The sequence below is a fragment of the Anopheles aquasalis genome, chromosome 3, assembly GCF_943734665.1.
Source record: "Anopheles aquasalis chromosome 3, idAnoAquaMG_Q_19, whole genome shotgun sequence".
In the NCBI taxonomy this organism is placed as follows: Eukaryota; Metazoa; Arthropoda; class Insecta; order Diptera; family Culicidae; genus Anopheles; species Anopheles aquasalis.
Window position 1 is genome coordinate 64,381,049 of NC_064878.1, and position 15,498 is coordinate 64,396,546.

The window sequence follows — 15,498 nt, forward strand, 5'->3', positions numbered from 1 at the left end:
CATTGCCAGACGCAACGACCGACGACACGCGGCCATCGAAGCTCAGTACATCCCGAATACCCGGACCTTCCGGTCCACCGAGTGCATCATCGAACATTTCCACATGGCCGGAAGAAGTGATGATGTAGTGCTGTGGTGCCGCCTCATGATCTCGATTTCGTGCCATACCAGCGTCTTGAGGTTCCCGGATCATTCCAAAACCGTAGCCACCGAAAAGCTGCTCCCGACTCGACGGCTGACTTGTTTCCGGTTGCTCTCGACTGTTCTGCTGCTGCTGCTGCTGCTGCTGCTCCTGAGGCATCTGCTTGACATCAGGCAACGCATCACTAGCGATCGAAACCGTCGGTTTACGCTCGACCACGTCGTAGCCAAGTTTCTTTGGATTCTTTCCTTTCTTCAGACCGATAGAACTGGCCTTTCCAGCCTTGGCGCCACCGCGACCACCAGCCTTCGATTTGCGGCCAGCTTCCGTTGGTTTAATGGCCACGGGACGGTGCATCATGATCGGTGGCGTTTGCGGAAAGCTGAGCATACTCTTGGGAATGCCATCGATCGTACCCTGGCCTGGACTGTGGTTCGATTGTGCTCCGTTCGGCGACGGTCCACCGATGGCCACCGTGGTGCTGGTGCTGCTCACGCTAATGCTCGTCGTGAATTCACTTAGCGTGTCGGCCACAATTAGCCGCGTAGCGCCACCGTTACTGTCGGCGAATGGTGGTGCTTCCGATTGGAGGTGGCCTCTCGATTGAAAACCGAATCCATCGGTGGCCGCCATTGGTGGTACGCTCGGTGTGGTGGTGCTGCCGATGGTCGGTTCCTGACCGAGCACGAGGTCCCTCTGCTGCTCCCCAGAGCCAACGCTCAGTATCGCTTTCGTTTGAGCATCTAGCAGAGGAATGGAACGGGGTAACAGAGACAAAGCCAAGGGCCATTAACACAGCGGATTAATTTGATTTCGAGCGTGAGCAGTGGAAGGCTAGTGTTAGTACATCGTAAGCGAGCATTTTCGGTGGAATGGACAATCGATTCATCGTGTTGGTTTGGAGTTTTGCCAAAAAATCGCTGGCTCCGTATAGCCGACACAACCGATTTCGACCCCCCCTCGGTTGGTCGTAAATTGCATTACCTTAAGTGACACGACGCCGCGGAGGTTGGTCATGTAGCTTCGATAATTAATTTCATGTTTGAACGTCCTTTTTTTCCCCCCGCGGGATTTTCCCGGGCAAGTCGAGTGGCCATTCGAGATAAATAGCGAATCAATCGATTAGAGCTTGACCTCCGTCCTTGCGTTTTGCTATTTTTGCACCATCGCCCATCGCTAATTTATGTGGTGCCGATAAATGATTGTCCATTGCACAAATGCAATTGCACTTTACGGGCGCTTATCACGCAGCCGACTATCTGTGGCCTCGTTCGCTCTCTCTCTCTGCTCACCATTACTACACTTACCGCACTGTTTCCACCAGCAGAAGATCTCGCCATCGATGCAGAGACAGATTTCGCACGGATCGAGCCGTTGAATCTGAAAGAAAAGGAAGATGAAAGGCGGAATAACGCACCGGAAACGTAAACGCTCTCTAACTTCATTATGGCACTGCGTCTCTGTCGCTTACCTTCTGGCCGTGGTCGTACTTGTAGTCATCGACCGTGCACGATTCCGCCTTCTTCTGCACCTCGCCACGATCGTTATCGTTAATGATGTCGGACAGCATCTCCTGATCGTACCGCGCCTCCGTCTGCTCCGCATCCAGATCGATGCTGTTCCGGAAGCGATCCATTTCCAGCGAGTGTATCGGTACTGCTGCCGGTTGGTGAGAAAAGTGTGGAAAAGCGTTCGTTTTTTTTTTTAATCATTTTTCATTTACCAGCAAGACTGCACAGGACACACATTAAACACACACAGAGAAGCAGCAACAGCGACTGCTGCTAGTGCCTCGATGGTTTTTCCATATGTTTTACTGCCGTAAGGTGTCCCCGCGATGCTCGACATAATTTATGAAAAGCGTCTGCAATTGAACTGTCCCCGCAAAGAACGGAATGGACTGTGGTGTGAGCCCTTTTTCTGTCGTTGTCCCGGTTCCGGGACCACAGAAAAGGAGTCATATTAAAAGCGCAAAGAGGCAGAGAAAGAGAGCGAGCACGGGGTCACAAAAAACACGTAGACCAAACATGCCATAAACAGTCCCTTGCACCGACGGGGATGATTATTCATCCGCCAAAAAGGCTGACCGAGCTAGAACAATGAAATTATGAAAAGACAACGCAACGGTGGGCGGATGAAAATTGAAGTCCCCTTCGGCGAGTGACTGGAAGGAAAGCGCGCTGCGCCCCAATCGCTGCAAAACTCTCGCTCGGTGCAGCGACAAAAAGCCATCACAGCCCACTAGGATTCTCCGGAAAATCGGTAGTTCCACTTTTTGCGATGGACTTTTGCGATGGAACCGCGCCCCCCGCCCCCCGCCAGGAGAAGAAGGGTTTCCGTGGTGTCTTGTGGCACTGGCCACTGACTTCCACGGACGTGGCTTACAACTTTACTTAAGACAGCTGACAATCGAGAAAGAAAAACGGCGACGCCTTTTCGAACCGAAACGGAACACGCGAAAGTGCGAAGTGACAAAAGAAGCGTCCAAGCAGCCATGGTTCGTATCTTGTGAACTCTACGGGAAGACGAGTTGCCGAAGGCTGTTCCTGAACTAACCACCAACCTTCGCCAACCGTCCACCGGAACATCCCATTTTACTTGGTCTGCTTCTCGCCCAGCAGGAGCACAAGAAGAAGAGGAATGTCAGTTCCGGTCGGTAACGACCGCCTGGACCACTCTTGTGCTGGGAGTCTTGGTGTGTTTGGTAGTTCAAAAACCTCTCGAAGCTCACATGTAGGCAAATGGGCGTTGGATAGGGTCGGAAACAGGGACACAACCCCGTTACCGGCTCGAGGATGTCTTCATTCTTCTTCCCTTTAATACCATAAACACACATTTCCAACACGGCACACAAACACACCGTAAGATGACAAGAAATGCTTTTTACCTCCACCTCCTCCTCCCCTTCTTCGGTGCCCAGCAAACAAGATGGAGGAGATGGAGGGCGGACATTGTTTGCACGCCGGGCGATAAAAACTTGGGCCTGGGACGCTTCATCCCTTCCTAGGATTGCGAAGGGAAGACATTTTAAATGGATGAGAGTAAATTTAGCAACCATCGCTGGCAGAGGGAAAGTTTCGAGGACAGGACAGGAGATTCACTTCCGCGTCCACACATCCCTCCTTGCAGCTGCTCTGGATCGCGATTCATATTCAGCAGCAGCAGCAGCAAGAAGCGCACAATGGCACAATGGACCACTGTGCTGCGTTGTGTGTTTTGGCCGATAACCGGAACTGATAGATTGGAAAGTTTCCGGTTTGGTAGCCACCGAGCATAAAATTGGGTCTCGTTGGGTCGCGGTGCGCTGGAGGTCAATGGTTGCCTACGGAGTCACTAGCGTTTAGCTCTCGGTGACGATTCTTACAAGGCAAGATGTTTTTTTCCAAATATCGGAATGTTAAAAGAGACTGCATATGAATTAAAAGGTGTTATTTATTAACATAAAAAAGAGAAATAATAGTTGAAAGACATTTTCTTCTGAAAAACTGTTCGGAAAATCCTTTGTGGCGTAGCAATGAATCACGAAAAAACCCATATAAGAATTGTAATGGAGAAAGTATTTGCTATTTAGGAGGGCTAAGATTATTCTTCAAATGAACGATCAAACCGGGTTCGTCGCTTAAACGGGCAAGTCTTTTGATTCCGATCAGCCACGATGGGTCATCAGAAAAATACAAATCGATATTCTTTTGAAAGATTATAAGTTTATCCAAGTAGCCCAGTCGAGTTTTTGTAGATTTTCCCATTTTTCGATTTTTGGTAGATTTTTTAAGTTTAAAAAAGAAATGGATTTTGCGATTTACATTTAAAATTTTACAGAATTATTATAAAAAACAAAAAGAGCGTTGAAAGCTCTCAAACAATACTTTTAAATTGTGCAAGAGATATTAAAATAGTGTTTTAAATTAATTAAGAATTTATGATAAGTTTTGAATCAATTCGTTTAGTGTTGAACAATGAGTACTGAATACCTTCCCACTCTCGGTTCCTCTCTAGTCCGGCTTTAAACATAGAATGCGCAATTGTTCAATAGCCCTCGAATGCGCAAAGTAGAGAACACTTCTCACAGCTTCATATTTATTCATTCAGTAGAAGAAAACGAATAAGAACAGATCGTATAATGAAACGGAGAGTGAATAGAAAGCTTCAGCACTGTGTGGACTGTGGACTCTACTCGAGAGAATCTTCTTGGAAACTGTGGCTGCATAAAAACTGCATCCGCAACTGGCTCTCGAACTGCTCTCGAACTATAAAGCCGGCCACCATCGTCCGCATCCTCGGCATTGGCAACGTTGCATTCAGTTGCGGCTGAATTGACACTCGAGGGTGCGAAATCCTCGCTAATCCTTTTGCCAGATCCATCCACCATCCGAAACCCTCCTCCCTCGAGAGGCGCTCGCTTTGCTTGCTTTTTCCTCCGAAACCATCTACCTCTTCGAAGAAGCGATCCACCGAAACGGTAGTCGGCTAAGATGCTTCCGGTTCTCGCGATGCCTGGGGTGGAAAGTTTTTCTTCAGTTCTCAAGGACCTGCCTCCATGGGAGGCCACCAAGTTAAGCAACTTCTCAGCAGTAGCAGCAGCTGAGCTGAACAGAAAACTCAAAACCATTTGCCCTCCCGGCTTTCACCTACATCCGCGCTGGTCCAGAGCCAGCTGATTCCATCCATCATCGAGCCCCTCCTGCTGTGCCAGAGCCAGCATTGTGTGGGAATACAAAAGATAGACACCTTTCCATGCGGTGGAGTTTCTTGTTCTTTTCGCCTTTCCTACCATCGCTACGCCGGAAGCAGAGCCAGGTTAAGGCAAAGTAGCATTCGTAGACCGGTGGCAGCCATACGATCTGTTCAACCACTTATCAATCGATTCTAGGGAAGGCAGGGATCATCACAGGACAGTTGGCTGCCGCGCTACCAATCATTTCAAATGACATTTATCAATCAAACCCCCCCGAGAGGAGAAACCTTGCCAGTGACAGCAGGAAGAATGGATTTTCTAGCATAAAACACAGAGCGGAGGAACGTCAAGTAGATCGTTTAATTTTCCAGCAAATAATTGAACACTTCACCGCTAGATTGTGGGGCTATTCTTAGCTTACCATCTAATACGCGTAGAAGTATTCCTCTTGATCAGTAAGGCTTGGCATTTCCGTGGAAATGGTTGCCATTACTTGAATTACTAGCTCTAAACCCAGATTAGCAAGCGCTTAGATCATGAATTAATTCCATTCGACAGACGTTCCCAGACACTGAGCTCTGACCACAGAAGGGACTGTCTCAGTGACACCATCCATCTCACGAGGAGTTGCTGTGTGCTGTGCTGCTGATGGATATAGCCCGCATCGTTCCACGATAATCCACCGTGGAAAGTTAAGAAAAACTTGAATAATTTGCAGCCAGCTGCGTGTGAATCTAATCAGCTGCACTGATAAGACGCAATGAAGCTTTCAAGATTACCACCTCTCAGAGGGAGAGCCCCGTATCAATGACCTTCTCCGCGTGGCGATAGCACAATACGGAGAAGTTTTGATATTTATGACTAACTTTGCTTTTCATCCAGCCTATATCGTGCGCCCATCAGCGGAGGGAAATTAGTTTTCCATTTGAAACTTTTGGACTTTCGCGGCCTTCCATTTTCCGCGAGGCCCTCGGTCACCCGGAGTGACCATGCGGTCGCCGGTTGCCGGTTGATTGAATTACGAGCGCGTCCGAGAAAGCCACTCCCGGGGCCAGATCGTCTCCCGGCCGATAGCAGCAGATCGGTAAGACGATCTCGTGCATCTTGTGCCCTCCACACAGGTCTCCAGCTGTGTCCCACGTGTCTTAGGCGCTCATCTTCTTAGCGCTCGAAATTTCACGGCACAGCGCGACTTCCGTCGCGTGGCTTCCGTATCACTGAAAATTGTCTTATCCGCCTGACAAAGCAAGGGGCGGAGAGTGAGAACGGAACTTTTCGGCCGCCAAAAAAATAACACTCAAAACTGAATCGGCTTTTGGCCAGCTTTGGCCCCCTCCGAACCGAAAAACCTTGCGTGTGTTTATGATCGGGCGTTACAGTTTGTGCTTTTCGCATGAATCGCGGCGCTTTCTTCGTATTTTCTTCGAACTTTATTATAGGGATGGTACCGGAATGTGTGCAGAGACAGAAGAAGTGAGTAGACAGAAGAGAGGGAGAGAGAGACAGAGCAAAAAAGAATAATCCAACAACTTTTTAAAAGTTTGCCCAGTGCACACGAGCCGGTAGATGGGGGGCAATCCCCCTCAGGCCCGAAATGAGCCTCATTAAAATAATAAACCCTGCACAGGAATGGAACCTCCGTTCGTGGAGCGCATGTTGCGGCACCGAACACGGGGACTATGGCAAGTGAAGTTTATAGGCTTACCGGCAGGGCCAAGCGCCGAGCTCAACGGTGGCAAGCGGAGAAGCAAGAATAAAAGCATGTTTGCCAATTTAAAACGCCTTCGTCGAGCGATTTTTCTTTGCTTTTCACTTACGTTCTCTCTCTCTCTCTCTCTCTCTCTCTCTCTCTCTCTCTCTCTCTCTCTCTCTCTCTCTCTCTCTCTCTCTCTCTCTACCATTATCTAACACAGCGGGGGCGGTGGTCGTAGTTTCAATTAAAGAAAAAAAGAAAATAAAGGAAAAAGGGCAAACAAGACTCTTGTTTCAAACTACAGCGTGATGCGAGATGCTGGAAGTAGATTAGCCAGCAAAAGATTAACCACAACCACCGCTACCACCATCAACTCCACCTTTCGGGCCGGTTCGAGAGCGGAAAATTGAAAAAAAAAGTTCACCCGAAAACTCACAGAGGCTATCGGATAACATCTTGCAAAGGCGACACCACCGTGGTTTTCAGCTTTGATCGAGTTTACCCTTTTTGATCACGATAAGCTTTGAACGGCAATCAGAAAGTTTTGAAATAAAAATGAGCCAGAATCTGCACGCTAGCATGCGATATGTTTGCCCTTTTGTTTTGGTGGCCTTGTTTGGCGATTGTTTTAAAAGTTTATCGATTAAGTGTTGCATTAAAATTGGACAAAGAATAATTTTTTAAGAGATTTGCGCAAACCTCGTTTGTACGATTTTTGTCAATCACAGCAGTCGCTAAAGTCATGGAGGCCACCAATTCACTCGTAGCAACGCTAAGTAAGCACTGACTGTGCTCGTTCCCAGTGTATTGAAGATCACAGTAAACCTAGCGCTGAAAAGATGTCAAGCGAATCACCAACTTGTGGCCGATTCTTGGATCTCGTTAAAAGCAGTTCGTGTTTCTCGGAGGTAATAAACTATTCTGCTTCAAATGGTCTTCACTCAACAGATCATTCAACACAAACATTCATTTCAGAACACGGTCTCTGAATTGGTTTTCCCCAGAATTCGCAACGTTCGCATCGGCTTCGTCAACAAAACGACGGTCTGGTGAGTCAATTTTGTGGCGTGTCTCTGCTGCTTTTTCTGCGGATCAGACTCTCTATCCACATGAACGAATGTCCCGGCACCATGCTGTGTGTCAACTTTTTTCCGAAGAATTTCATCTCCCGAGCCGGATAGGTACGTCATAGTCCCCCAGCATGGACCACGAACTGTTGTACGTCATGCAAGCCGTTTCAACGCACCACGCGGTCACGTTAAGCCAGTTACCTCATGGAGGTTTTTGGGACAGGTCACAATCGATCTGAAAGCTCCGATTCGAGCCGGTTCCTTAACCACTTTCCCCGTTCCACCGGAAGCATTAGCAGCCTAAGTACCGCTCTCCCAGTTGTTGCATTCCTTCATTCCCTCCCTCCACATCCACCATCCATCGGTATGCTTCCAATTCGCGACATTTGCACGCACCACTGAAGCACATAATCGAACGGACGACTTTGGTCGATATTCGATTTCCGCTTTCCGGCTCAGTGACTCCCGGAGTTTCAGGATCGACTACCGGCTACCCGATCGGGCCCAGTGGTAAGCGCGCTCATATACTTTGCCACTCGAGAGTCCATTTTATCGAGTTGTAGAGCAGGCATTGCGATGGAGGTGAACCATTGCAAGCATTTCACCATACGACAATGCACTCCGTGGTGCGTCGGTTCTGAGTGTTTCTTTTCCAGAGAATCGGAGAAAGGAAAGCCAAGTCCAAGCCACGTGACACTCAAGAGCAACACTGGTCGATGCGAGTAATCTTATCCAGCGCTTTCTCTCCTTCCCAGGCGAACGGCATCCTTTGGCGATCCAACGAAGCTCGGACTCGCCCGCATATCCGGTAACGAGGGAAATCCAAATTTCGTCCGCCCGACAAGCGGACCACAATCGGATTATGGCCCGAGCGTGCATGTCGCTGTCGCATGTGCAAAGGATTGCGGTATTGCAGGATTTGAGGTTAAAGCGAGCAACATTACACCCAGACGGGGCCACGGGTTTGTCACTCAAGCCGTTGCGATAACAGCTGGCTGGCCACATCGTGCAAAGCGAGATCGTGTGCAGCATGAGCTTGGAAGACATTTCCTTCCTTTACCGAGGTGTGTAGAGCAATGTACAGAGGAGTCTAGCTACAGCACCGCTTCCCGCTTCGTGTTTCAAAACCAGGAACACAGTGAGTATGTTTGGGTTTCCAGATGACCTCCCAGTGGCCGCCACAAACAACCAGCAATTCCAGAATTCACGTTGGACAATTTTTCAAAGTAGCTCTCAAGCAGCTCGCGCCGTTTGGTGAAGCGAAACAATCGATTTTCCTCGTCTCGACTCGACTCGAACTCCTTGGTAAGCTCATCTTGTATTCATACTTTGGGACATGACATCAGCATTACGGCATTACCGGCAGACGATGCAGCCGGTTGCAGTCCGAGAGAATGTTACACAAAATGGTCCGACAGTATGGCATTATGTTGAGACAGGAAAGGTGGGGGTGATCTGCATGTTTTCGCCATCTATCACTTGATTGTCGTTAGGCGGATTTGCACACCGCACCGCACCGCTCCAACGGGTCACGTGGCATTGCTGGCGCCCGATGCGACGAGTCTAAAATTATTTTTCCATTCCAGACACACTTTTGCAGCCCTGGGACAAAGTGCCACCAACAGGTGTGGCTATAAATAATGGAAAAAGTATTCGAGAGCCCTTTTTGGAGGAGAGAAAAGCATTGTTGAACCATAATTTAATCTCCCCCGAACAGGCGAGGAATTCCGATGAATGCATTCTGCAATAGTTAAGCCTTATTCACTTCAAAATAGTTTCCACCAAACGCTTATTCGCGGAAAAGTCAGCTACAATACTGAGGGCTATTCGCCTGAAAAAAAATCGTACCACCACATACGCCACAAACAATAGTTTATGCGCGCTTTCCCGGCATCCAATGGGACCACCACCAGCGCTGGGAAGCAATAAAACTGACGTTAATCAAAACTAGCCCCTTGGGGGACATCTCGTGTATGTTCCGCTCAGCTTTCAGGAGCGCGAAAAGTTTGGCGATTTAAGCGTTCGTTGGCCGAGCTCGGTGTGGCTTCATCGCTGGCATGCCAGCGTACCCCCCCGGGGGGAAATTCCCTCCGGGAGTTACGAGCGAGCGTTTGGTGAAATTGAAACTTTCACTCGCGGGAGAGATTACAAAAAGCCCCTCGGTCGCCCCGATGATAATACACGTTGGCACAGTGCACAGTGTTGTGTGTCGTCCTCTCACCTATCACGCGATCTTTTGATGGAAAATTGTCGGCACGCCTCCGACCGATCGATTGCGAGCGCCATCGCCCGCGGTATTAGCATGCCTTGTGAAGGCGGCCACGATGGTAACATTGTTTGCTGGCAGGCGGCCAGCCTGCCATTGGATGGAGCGAAACTAAACTTTCCTCCTCAAGCGAGGCGAGCTTCGCAGACATTCTTCAGGATTAGCATTCTTGGAACAATAATGGCGCTGGTGCTGGAATGCAAGTGAAAGTGTGCAAAGCGAGACCAGTGGGTGGTGTAATGTTTATGTTATTTTTTCCATCTCATTCTCGTTTCTCTTCTCTCGCCTCCAGACACGCCTGATAACGATGGAATGTCCAAAGCTCGTCGTCGTTTTCGCTCATCGAAACGGATCGTATCTGCTACATCAAAGGGAGTAGCAGCAGCATCAAAAGGCGTGGCATCATCGAGCGGGCAAAACTGTTTAAAGTCTGCTTAAAGACCGCCATCATCGATAGATACTAATCCAGCGGCATGGTAGACAACACCATGTCGCTTTGGGGGGGGGGGGGGGGGGGGCGCAGAATCCTGCAGATGATTGTTGAATCCTTCTTGCCATGCTCATTTGCGTCGTTATCAATGTGCAATGTCACTCCACTCAACCATGCCGGCGCTCATTAGCAGCTCGTAATTCCACGTGAACTCTTCTGCCCTCCCATTATGGTTCACATCCATTTCCCATTAAGCTGCGATGTGATGAGACGCCAATCTCATGCCACTATTGTTCCTGGTTCCATCCAGGTTCCACTGGAGTGGCAGCACCAAGTTAAACGCCCATTTCCTTCCGCGTACCATTCGCGCGTCCTCGTAGCAGCCTCGTACGTGAGATTGACGGAAAATGGAACAGACCCAACGTGGAATGGTGAACTCATTACCAGAGCGACCCTTGTTTTTTTGGGACCCCTAGAGATGCACCATTTCGCACAGAGAGAGAGAGAGCGGAGGGAACAGATAAAAGAACAGTTTACATGCAGGCAGACAGCTCAACCGGCTTCCAACTGGCTGCGCCTGCATTTGGATCTGAGCATTAATGCTTTCACGATTCCTGACGATAATGAGACGACCGTTGTTCGGTGTGTTCCGTTGGGCCAAATGCTTTGATGCCGAAGTCATGGGAGGTGAAGGTGTGTGCCCGGTTGCAACATGAAAGGTTGCCTTTTGCCTCAAAACCGAAACCACAAACGCACCAAACTGTCAGCCTCACCAGTCGTCTATTCCGCGCTAATAATGCAATCAAGCGTCCAAATGACATGACAGCACAAGGGCAGTCGGGCCCGTGGGAAACACATTGGTGCACATTTGGTTAGTCTTGCCGAAATGCAACCCAAAAGTGCACCAGGGAGACCGAGCGAGCGAGTTCCGACAGTGCCGGCTGCCCCGATAGTTTTCCAGCTCGCCGAGCACGCATTTGCCGACACTACTGGCGGCGACCGGAAGTTTGATTTCCGAGCTGCACCAGGCATCCTAGCATCCTGACGTACCGAGTAAGTAGAGAGTTGGCACATGAATTATGCTTCCACCATTTTGGAATTCAAATTGCATTTTGCCATTGCTCAACAATGGCCGGGTTGGGACGGCCATTCTTCTTTGTGCCAAACTCGAATCGGATTAGATTTCTGGGAATAAGGAGATGAAGCCCCTTCCCTGAGCAGAATGGGATGTGATTTTGAGGGGGGGGTGGGGAACCAAAACTTACCACAAACTGTTGATCGAAGCGCTAGTAGCAGCAGCAGCAGAAGCACTGCAACCGGCTGAAGTCGACCGAACTGCAGCGACGACGACGACTTTATCACCTTTATGCTGTCACCCATTTTGACGGTTGACGGTCGAAGCTTCCAATCAGTGTTTGCCCCTTGCTCCTGTTCGACAACGTTCGCACACAGAGTTGACACAATCGAACACAGTCGTCGACCTTCGAACCTCGCCTGATCGCGGGCGCCTCGAACTTGGCGAGCTTTTTGAGCACAGTTTTCGCACACAGAAACTCACAAAAGTGGTCTTCGCCTATCGATTCCGGTACGGCATCACGCGCCCATTCACTACCACCTTACGGATGGCCGAGCACAAGCCAAGAAGGAGCTAGGGGAATTGAATTTTCCCGTGCCGGAACTCAAACCAACCGACACGACTGAATGCCTTCTACTTGCGCCTCGCTGCACTTTCTGCATGTCAACTGCTGCTGGTGCGCCTGGTGCATGCTGCTCGTTTCGTCATCACTGCCGTTGCACTTCATTACTGCATCGTGCTGGTCACCATCAGAGCAACGGTGCGGTTCGCGTCTAGTTTGCTGCAACAGAACGGCGACGACGACGACGACTGTGTCGACGAGTGCCGAGGATGTAAATGATGTCCCAGCTAGTAACCGATGTCGGATGCAGTGACCGTGGCTGATGGCCTGTACACGCCGATGGCCTTCCGTTCCGAGCTCTAGTGAAAGAGGAAAAAATGAGCGAAAAAAAATTAGAAAATTTCTCATCTACGTAAAAGCACGAACGGTGCAGCGCGCATCAACTTAATTTGATTCCGTTCCTCGTGGACACTGGATGCACATTTCTGTTGCTTTGTGTTCTGTTGATTTACTCGCATTTAACACTGACGCCGGCGACGGGCGAAGGAGATCTTGGTTTAATTATGAAAATTTGCAAAAATTACAACTCCATCCAACCGTCCATCCACCCATCCTTCCGGCAACAACAACAACACCAACACCGTTGTTTCCGATGAGTGTTTTCCTCACAGAGCGGAGCACAATCGGAGCGCAAACAGGAGCATTTCTATCAAATCCAGGAACATGGTGTGCCCTCTCGCACTCCCTCCATCTGTTTTCGTTTCGTTTTACACAAAAAAGAAATAATTTAAAATCCATTTACATCCTGCTGACCACCCGGGGCCGGGATCGAATCGAAAACCAACGCCGCAACGTCCAAAACCAACCGAAAACAGAAATAACTAGCGGTGGCGGTTAACCAGCACGAATTAAATGCAAATAATCGTCACCGTAGGAAACCGGAGACATTTATCCGTTCGGTGTGCGGCGAAGTGACCGACGTGCCAATTGCGAAACCGCAAGCAACCCCAGCGACGGATGGCACGCTCGATTGGGTCCCGGCGGTCCAATTCCGTTTTGTAATTAATTCCTCAAAGCCCCATGATTATTTGGGGTGGCCAAAAAACGGAACACTGTCCCCAAAACCCGCCGAAAAAACGGAATGTCCGTGTCCTCGTTAATCGGATCCGGAATTGAAATTGTGAACCGGACCGGGGACTAATCGGACGATTGCGCGAGGTCAACTATTAGCCTTCTCTTGCATTAACGGTGATCGCTTCGCAAATGATGATGAGTTTTTGTTCGCGTGCTCCACGGGAAACGAGATGATCTCGTCTGTGAGCTGGAGCCATTGCCTTCGGCGTGGATCACGACGATCCGCAAACAAACGAACCGGAAGGAAGAGCATGCAACATTACACGATTAGTTTGTGGCTGCTAGAGGGCTCCTCGGACTCTCTCTGTCTCTCTCTTTTTAATTGAATTAGTGCTCCGCATCTGCATCAAGAGATACGCGCGGCATCAACGTGGATAAGGATATTATTTCCGCTTGTTATTTGCCCTTCCGCCCGGGACATACCGGTTCGTAATGAATTTTTAATTAAAGGCCAGGGACACAGAACTAACGCGCGAACTCTCTCTTCTCGCTTGTTTTTTCCGCAGATCGCATTAATTCAAAACAAACTTCAGTTGGCGGTAAAGTCTACTAGCGTGATGACAAGAGGCCAAACTAATCTCACCAATCGATTGATAGCGAATCGATTGAGACCGAAATGTGGCTGTGTCTATAAATAAAAAAACCAAAACTCCACGGGACCGATGGTCGCTGCCAGCTCAACGTCAATACTTGCTGCTCAATCGCTCTCACGGTCAATCGATTGGAGGGCTCGCCGGTCGGCCTCGTCCGATCCGTCGATATCGACAGATCCTCTTACGAAACAAAAACCTCGTATCCGTGGTTTCATCCTGGTGGAGGTGGTTAGGACGGACAGTGAGCAAAACGTTTCCGTCGTCTTGTGGGCCGGTAGCAAGCAGCAAGCAACCACAGCTTGCCAATGCGGCCGGGACCGTAAATCCGCCAAACGCAGGTGCGCACCGTCCACTCGCTGCACGTTGTGGATACCAAGGCTTTCGGGAGGGCTTAGCGAACCCTCCACGGCAACGGTTTTCCGGCAAAGAAACAACAGATTTTCGAAGGGGCGGGAGGGTGCATTTCGCGGAAAATGATCGTTTATGTAAATTAAGCTTCGGTCCTAATCGATGCGCCACAAAAACTGCGTGCGTAATCCCGGACTTTATTACGGTGCGGTTCAAGGGGTCGAGTCCCCGAGAAAGGCCCAGCACCCACACCCACCGCTTGAAGAATGGCCACCCGTACGTTCGCCGTTTTTTCGCCCTTGAACATATCTTTCGCATTTTAACCTTCGCCAGGCTTATCCTTGCCTTCGCTTTGACCAGCGATTCGTCGACGCATCACTTGTCCGTAATCCTTCGAGACCTCTTTTTTGGAGGCTGAAAAGTTATTATTGGCCCCGTGGCCGGACGATCGATTGGTCTTTCAACTATCTTTTCAATTCCACATTCCACGCTGGCCGCTATAGTTCCGGGGAGGGGAGAATTTGGCATCGTCGGCATCATGGCACGATAGTGCCGGTCGCTGGCTTATCCTTTTTTGATAAGAGGATACGAAACGGAAGCACAGCGTAAGGTTTCCCTTGTGTAGCTCGATTGATGGGTAATATGTGGGATGGTTCATGGCGTGATTGAGTTTCTTTCAGCCGCGAGCTCCTTGTCGTCCTTCGAGCGGCATTTATGTTATTTTGAGAAGCTGCTTGCCTCTCTCTTTCTCTGCTCTGGCTCACAGCCATTACAAGGTCCATCGTTGGCTTTTGCTTCTGCGAAAAAGGATACAAGACTAATAGAGACATTCTGCAGAACCAAAGGTTTCGATCGCACGTTGTACCTTCCCTGTTCAACACAGATATGAAATGGTTTCGTTTTTTGTTGGCAACCCCAATCTCCAACAAGAGAGCTTCAAGAACTCGAATAGGGGCACGAAAAACGGATGAAGCATCCCAGCATCCCCGCTGTAAAAGTAACAAGACAGTAAAGGTAGAAAAGGTAACAAAAAAACAGCAAAATAAAAAACGCACACATGAATCGCACGAGAAATTGATTTGTGATTGACCTGGCGAACCAGTCAGACTGGCCAGACCCCCCGGGGTCCAGTTTCCAGGCGTTCTGAGCCCCTCAAGGAAAGGTTCGCTGGTGCGCTTTTAGCAAAATTTACACACAAATTGGTTTACTCAATTACTTGACAGTAAAATCCCCTGGCCACCGGCGGCGGCGACGTCGGAACTGGCGTCAGATCAACGGGGAGAGCAGGGACCTTTCGAGCACGCCGTGCTACTGAATATTTCATCAGCATAAAACATCTTACATGCTAGACAGCGATTTATGCGTACCACTGCCTTTGCTGCTGTTCGTCGCATCCCTGGGACCCTTCTTATCGTCTCGGGCTCAACAACAAGAACAACAACAACAACAACAACAACACATCATATAACACCACAAACACACCTGAGCACGATGGGAGTCGTGGCAGAAG

At 49.4% G+C, this 15,498-nt stretch overlaps 1 protein-coding gene across 4 annotated transcripts in view; it reads right to left on the reverse strand.

Moving 5' to 3' along the window:
- Positions 1 to 15,498, reverse strand: part of LOC126577721 (uncharacterized) — a 47,708-nt gene that overhangs the window by 8,700 nt on the left and 23,510 nt on the right. For 2 of the 4 annotated variants that reach the window (XM_050239579.1, XM_050239578.1), the window contains exons 3-6: positions 11,542 to 12,272; positions 1,614 to 1,801; positions 1,450 to 1,522; positions 1 to 885 (exon numbers count right to left, since the gene is read on the reverse strand). The exon at positions 1 to 885 is cut by the window's left edge and continues 441 nt beyond it. In XM_050239579.1, coding sequence (XP_050095536.1) covers positions 1 to 885; positions 1,450 to 1,522; positions 1,614 to 1,801; positions 11,542 to 11,656 — 1,261 coding nt within the window. In that variant the 5' untranslated portion in view covers positions 11,657 to 12,272. Of the gene's footprint in view, positions 886 to 1,449; positions 1,523 to 1,613; positions 1,802 to 1,865; positions 1,884 to 11,541; positions 12,273 to 15,498 lie in introns of those variants that run through there. The other 2 variants (XM_050239581.1, XM_050239582.1) reach the window with 2 other exon arrangements.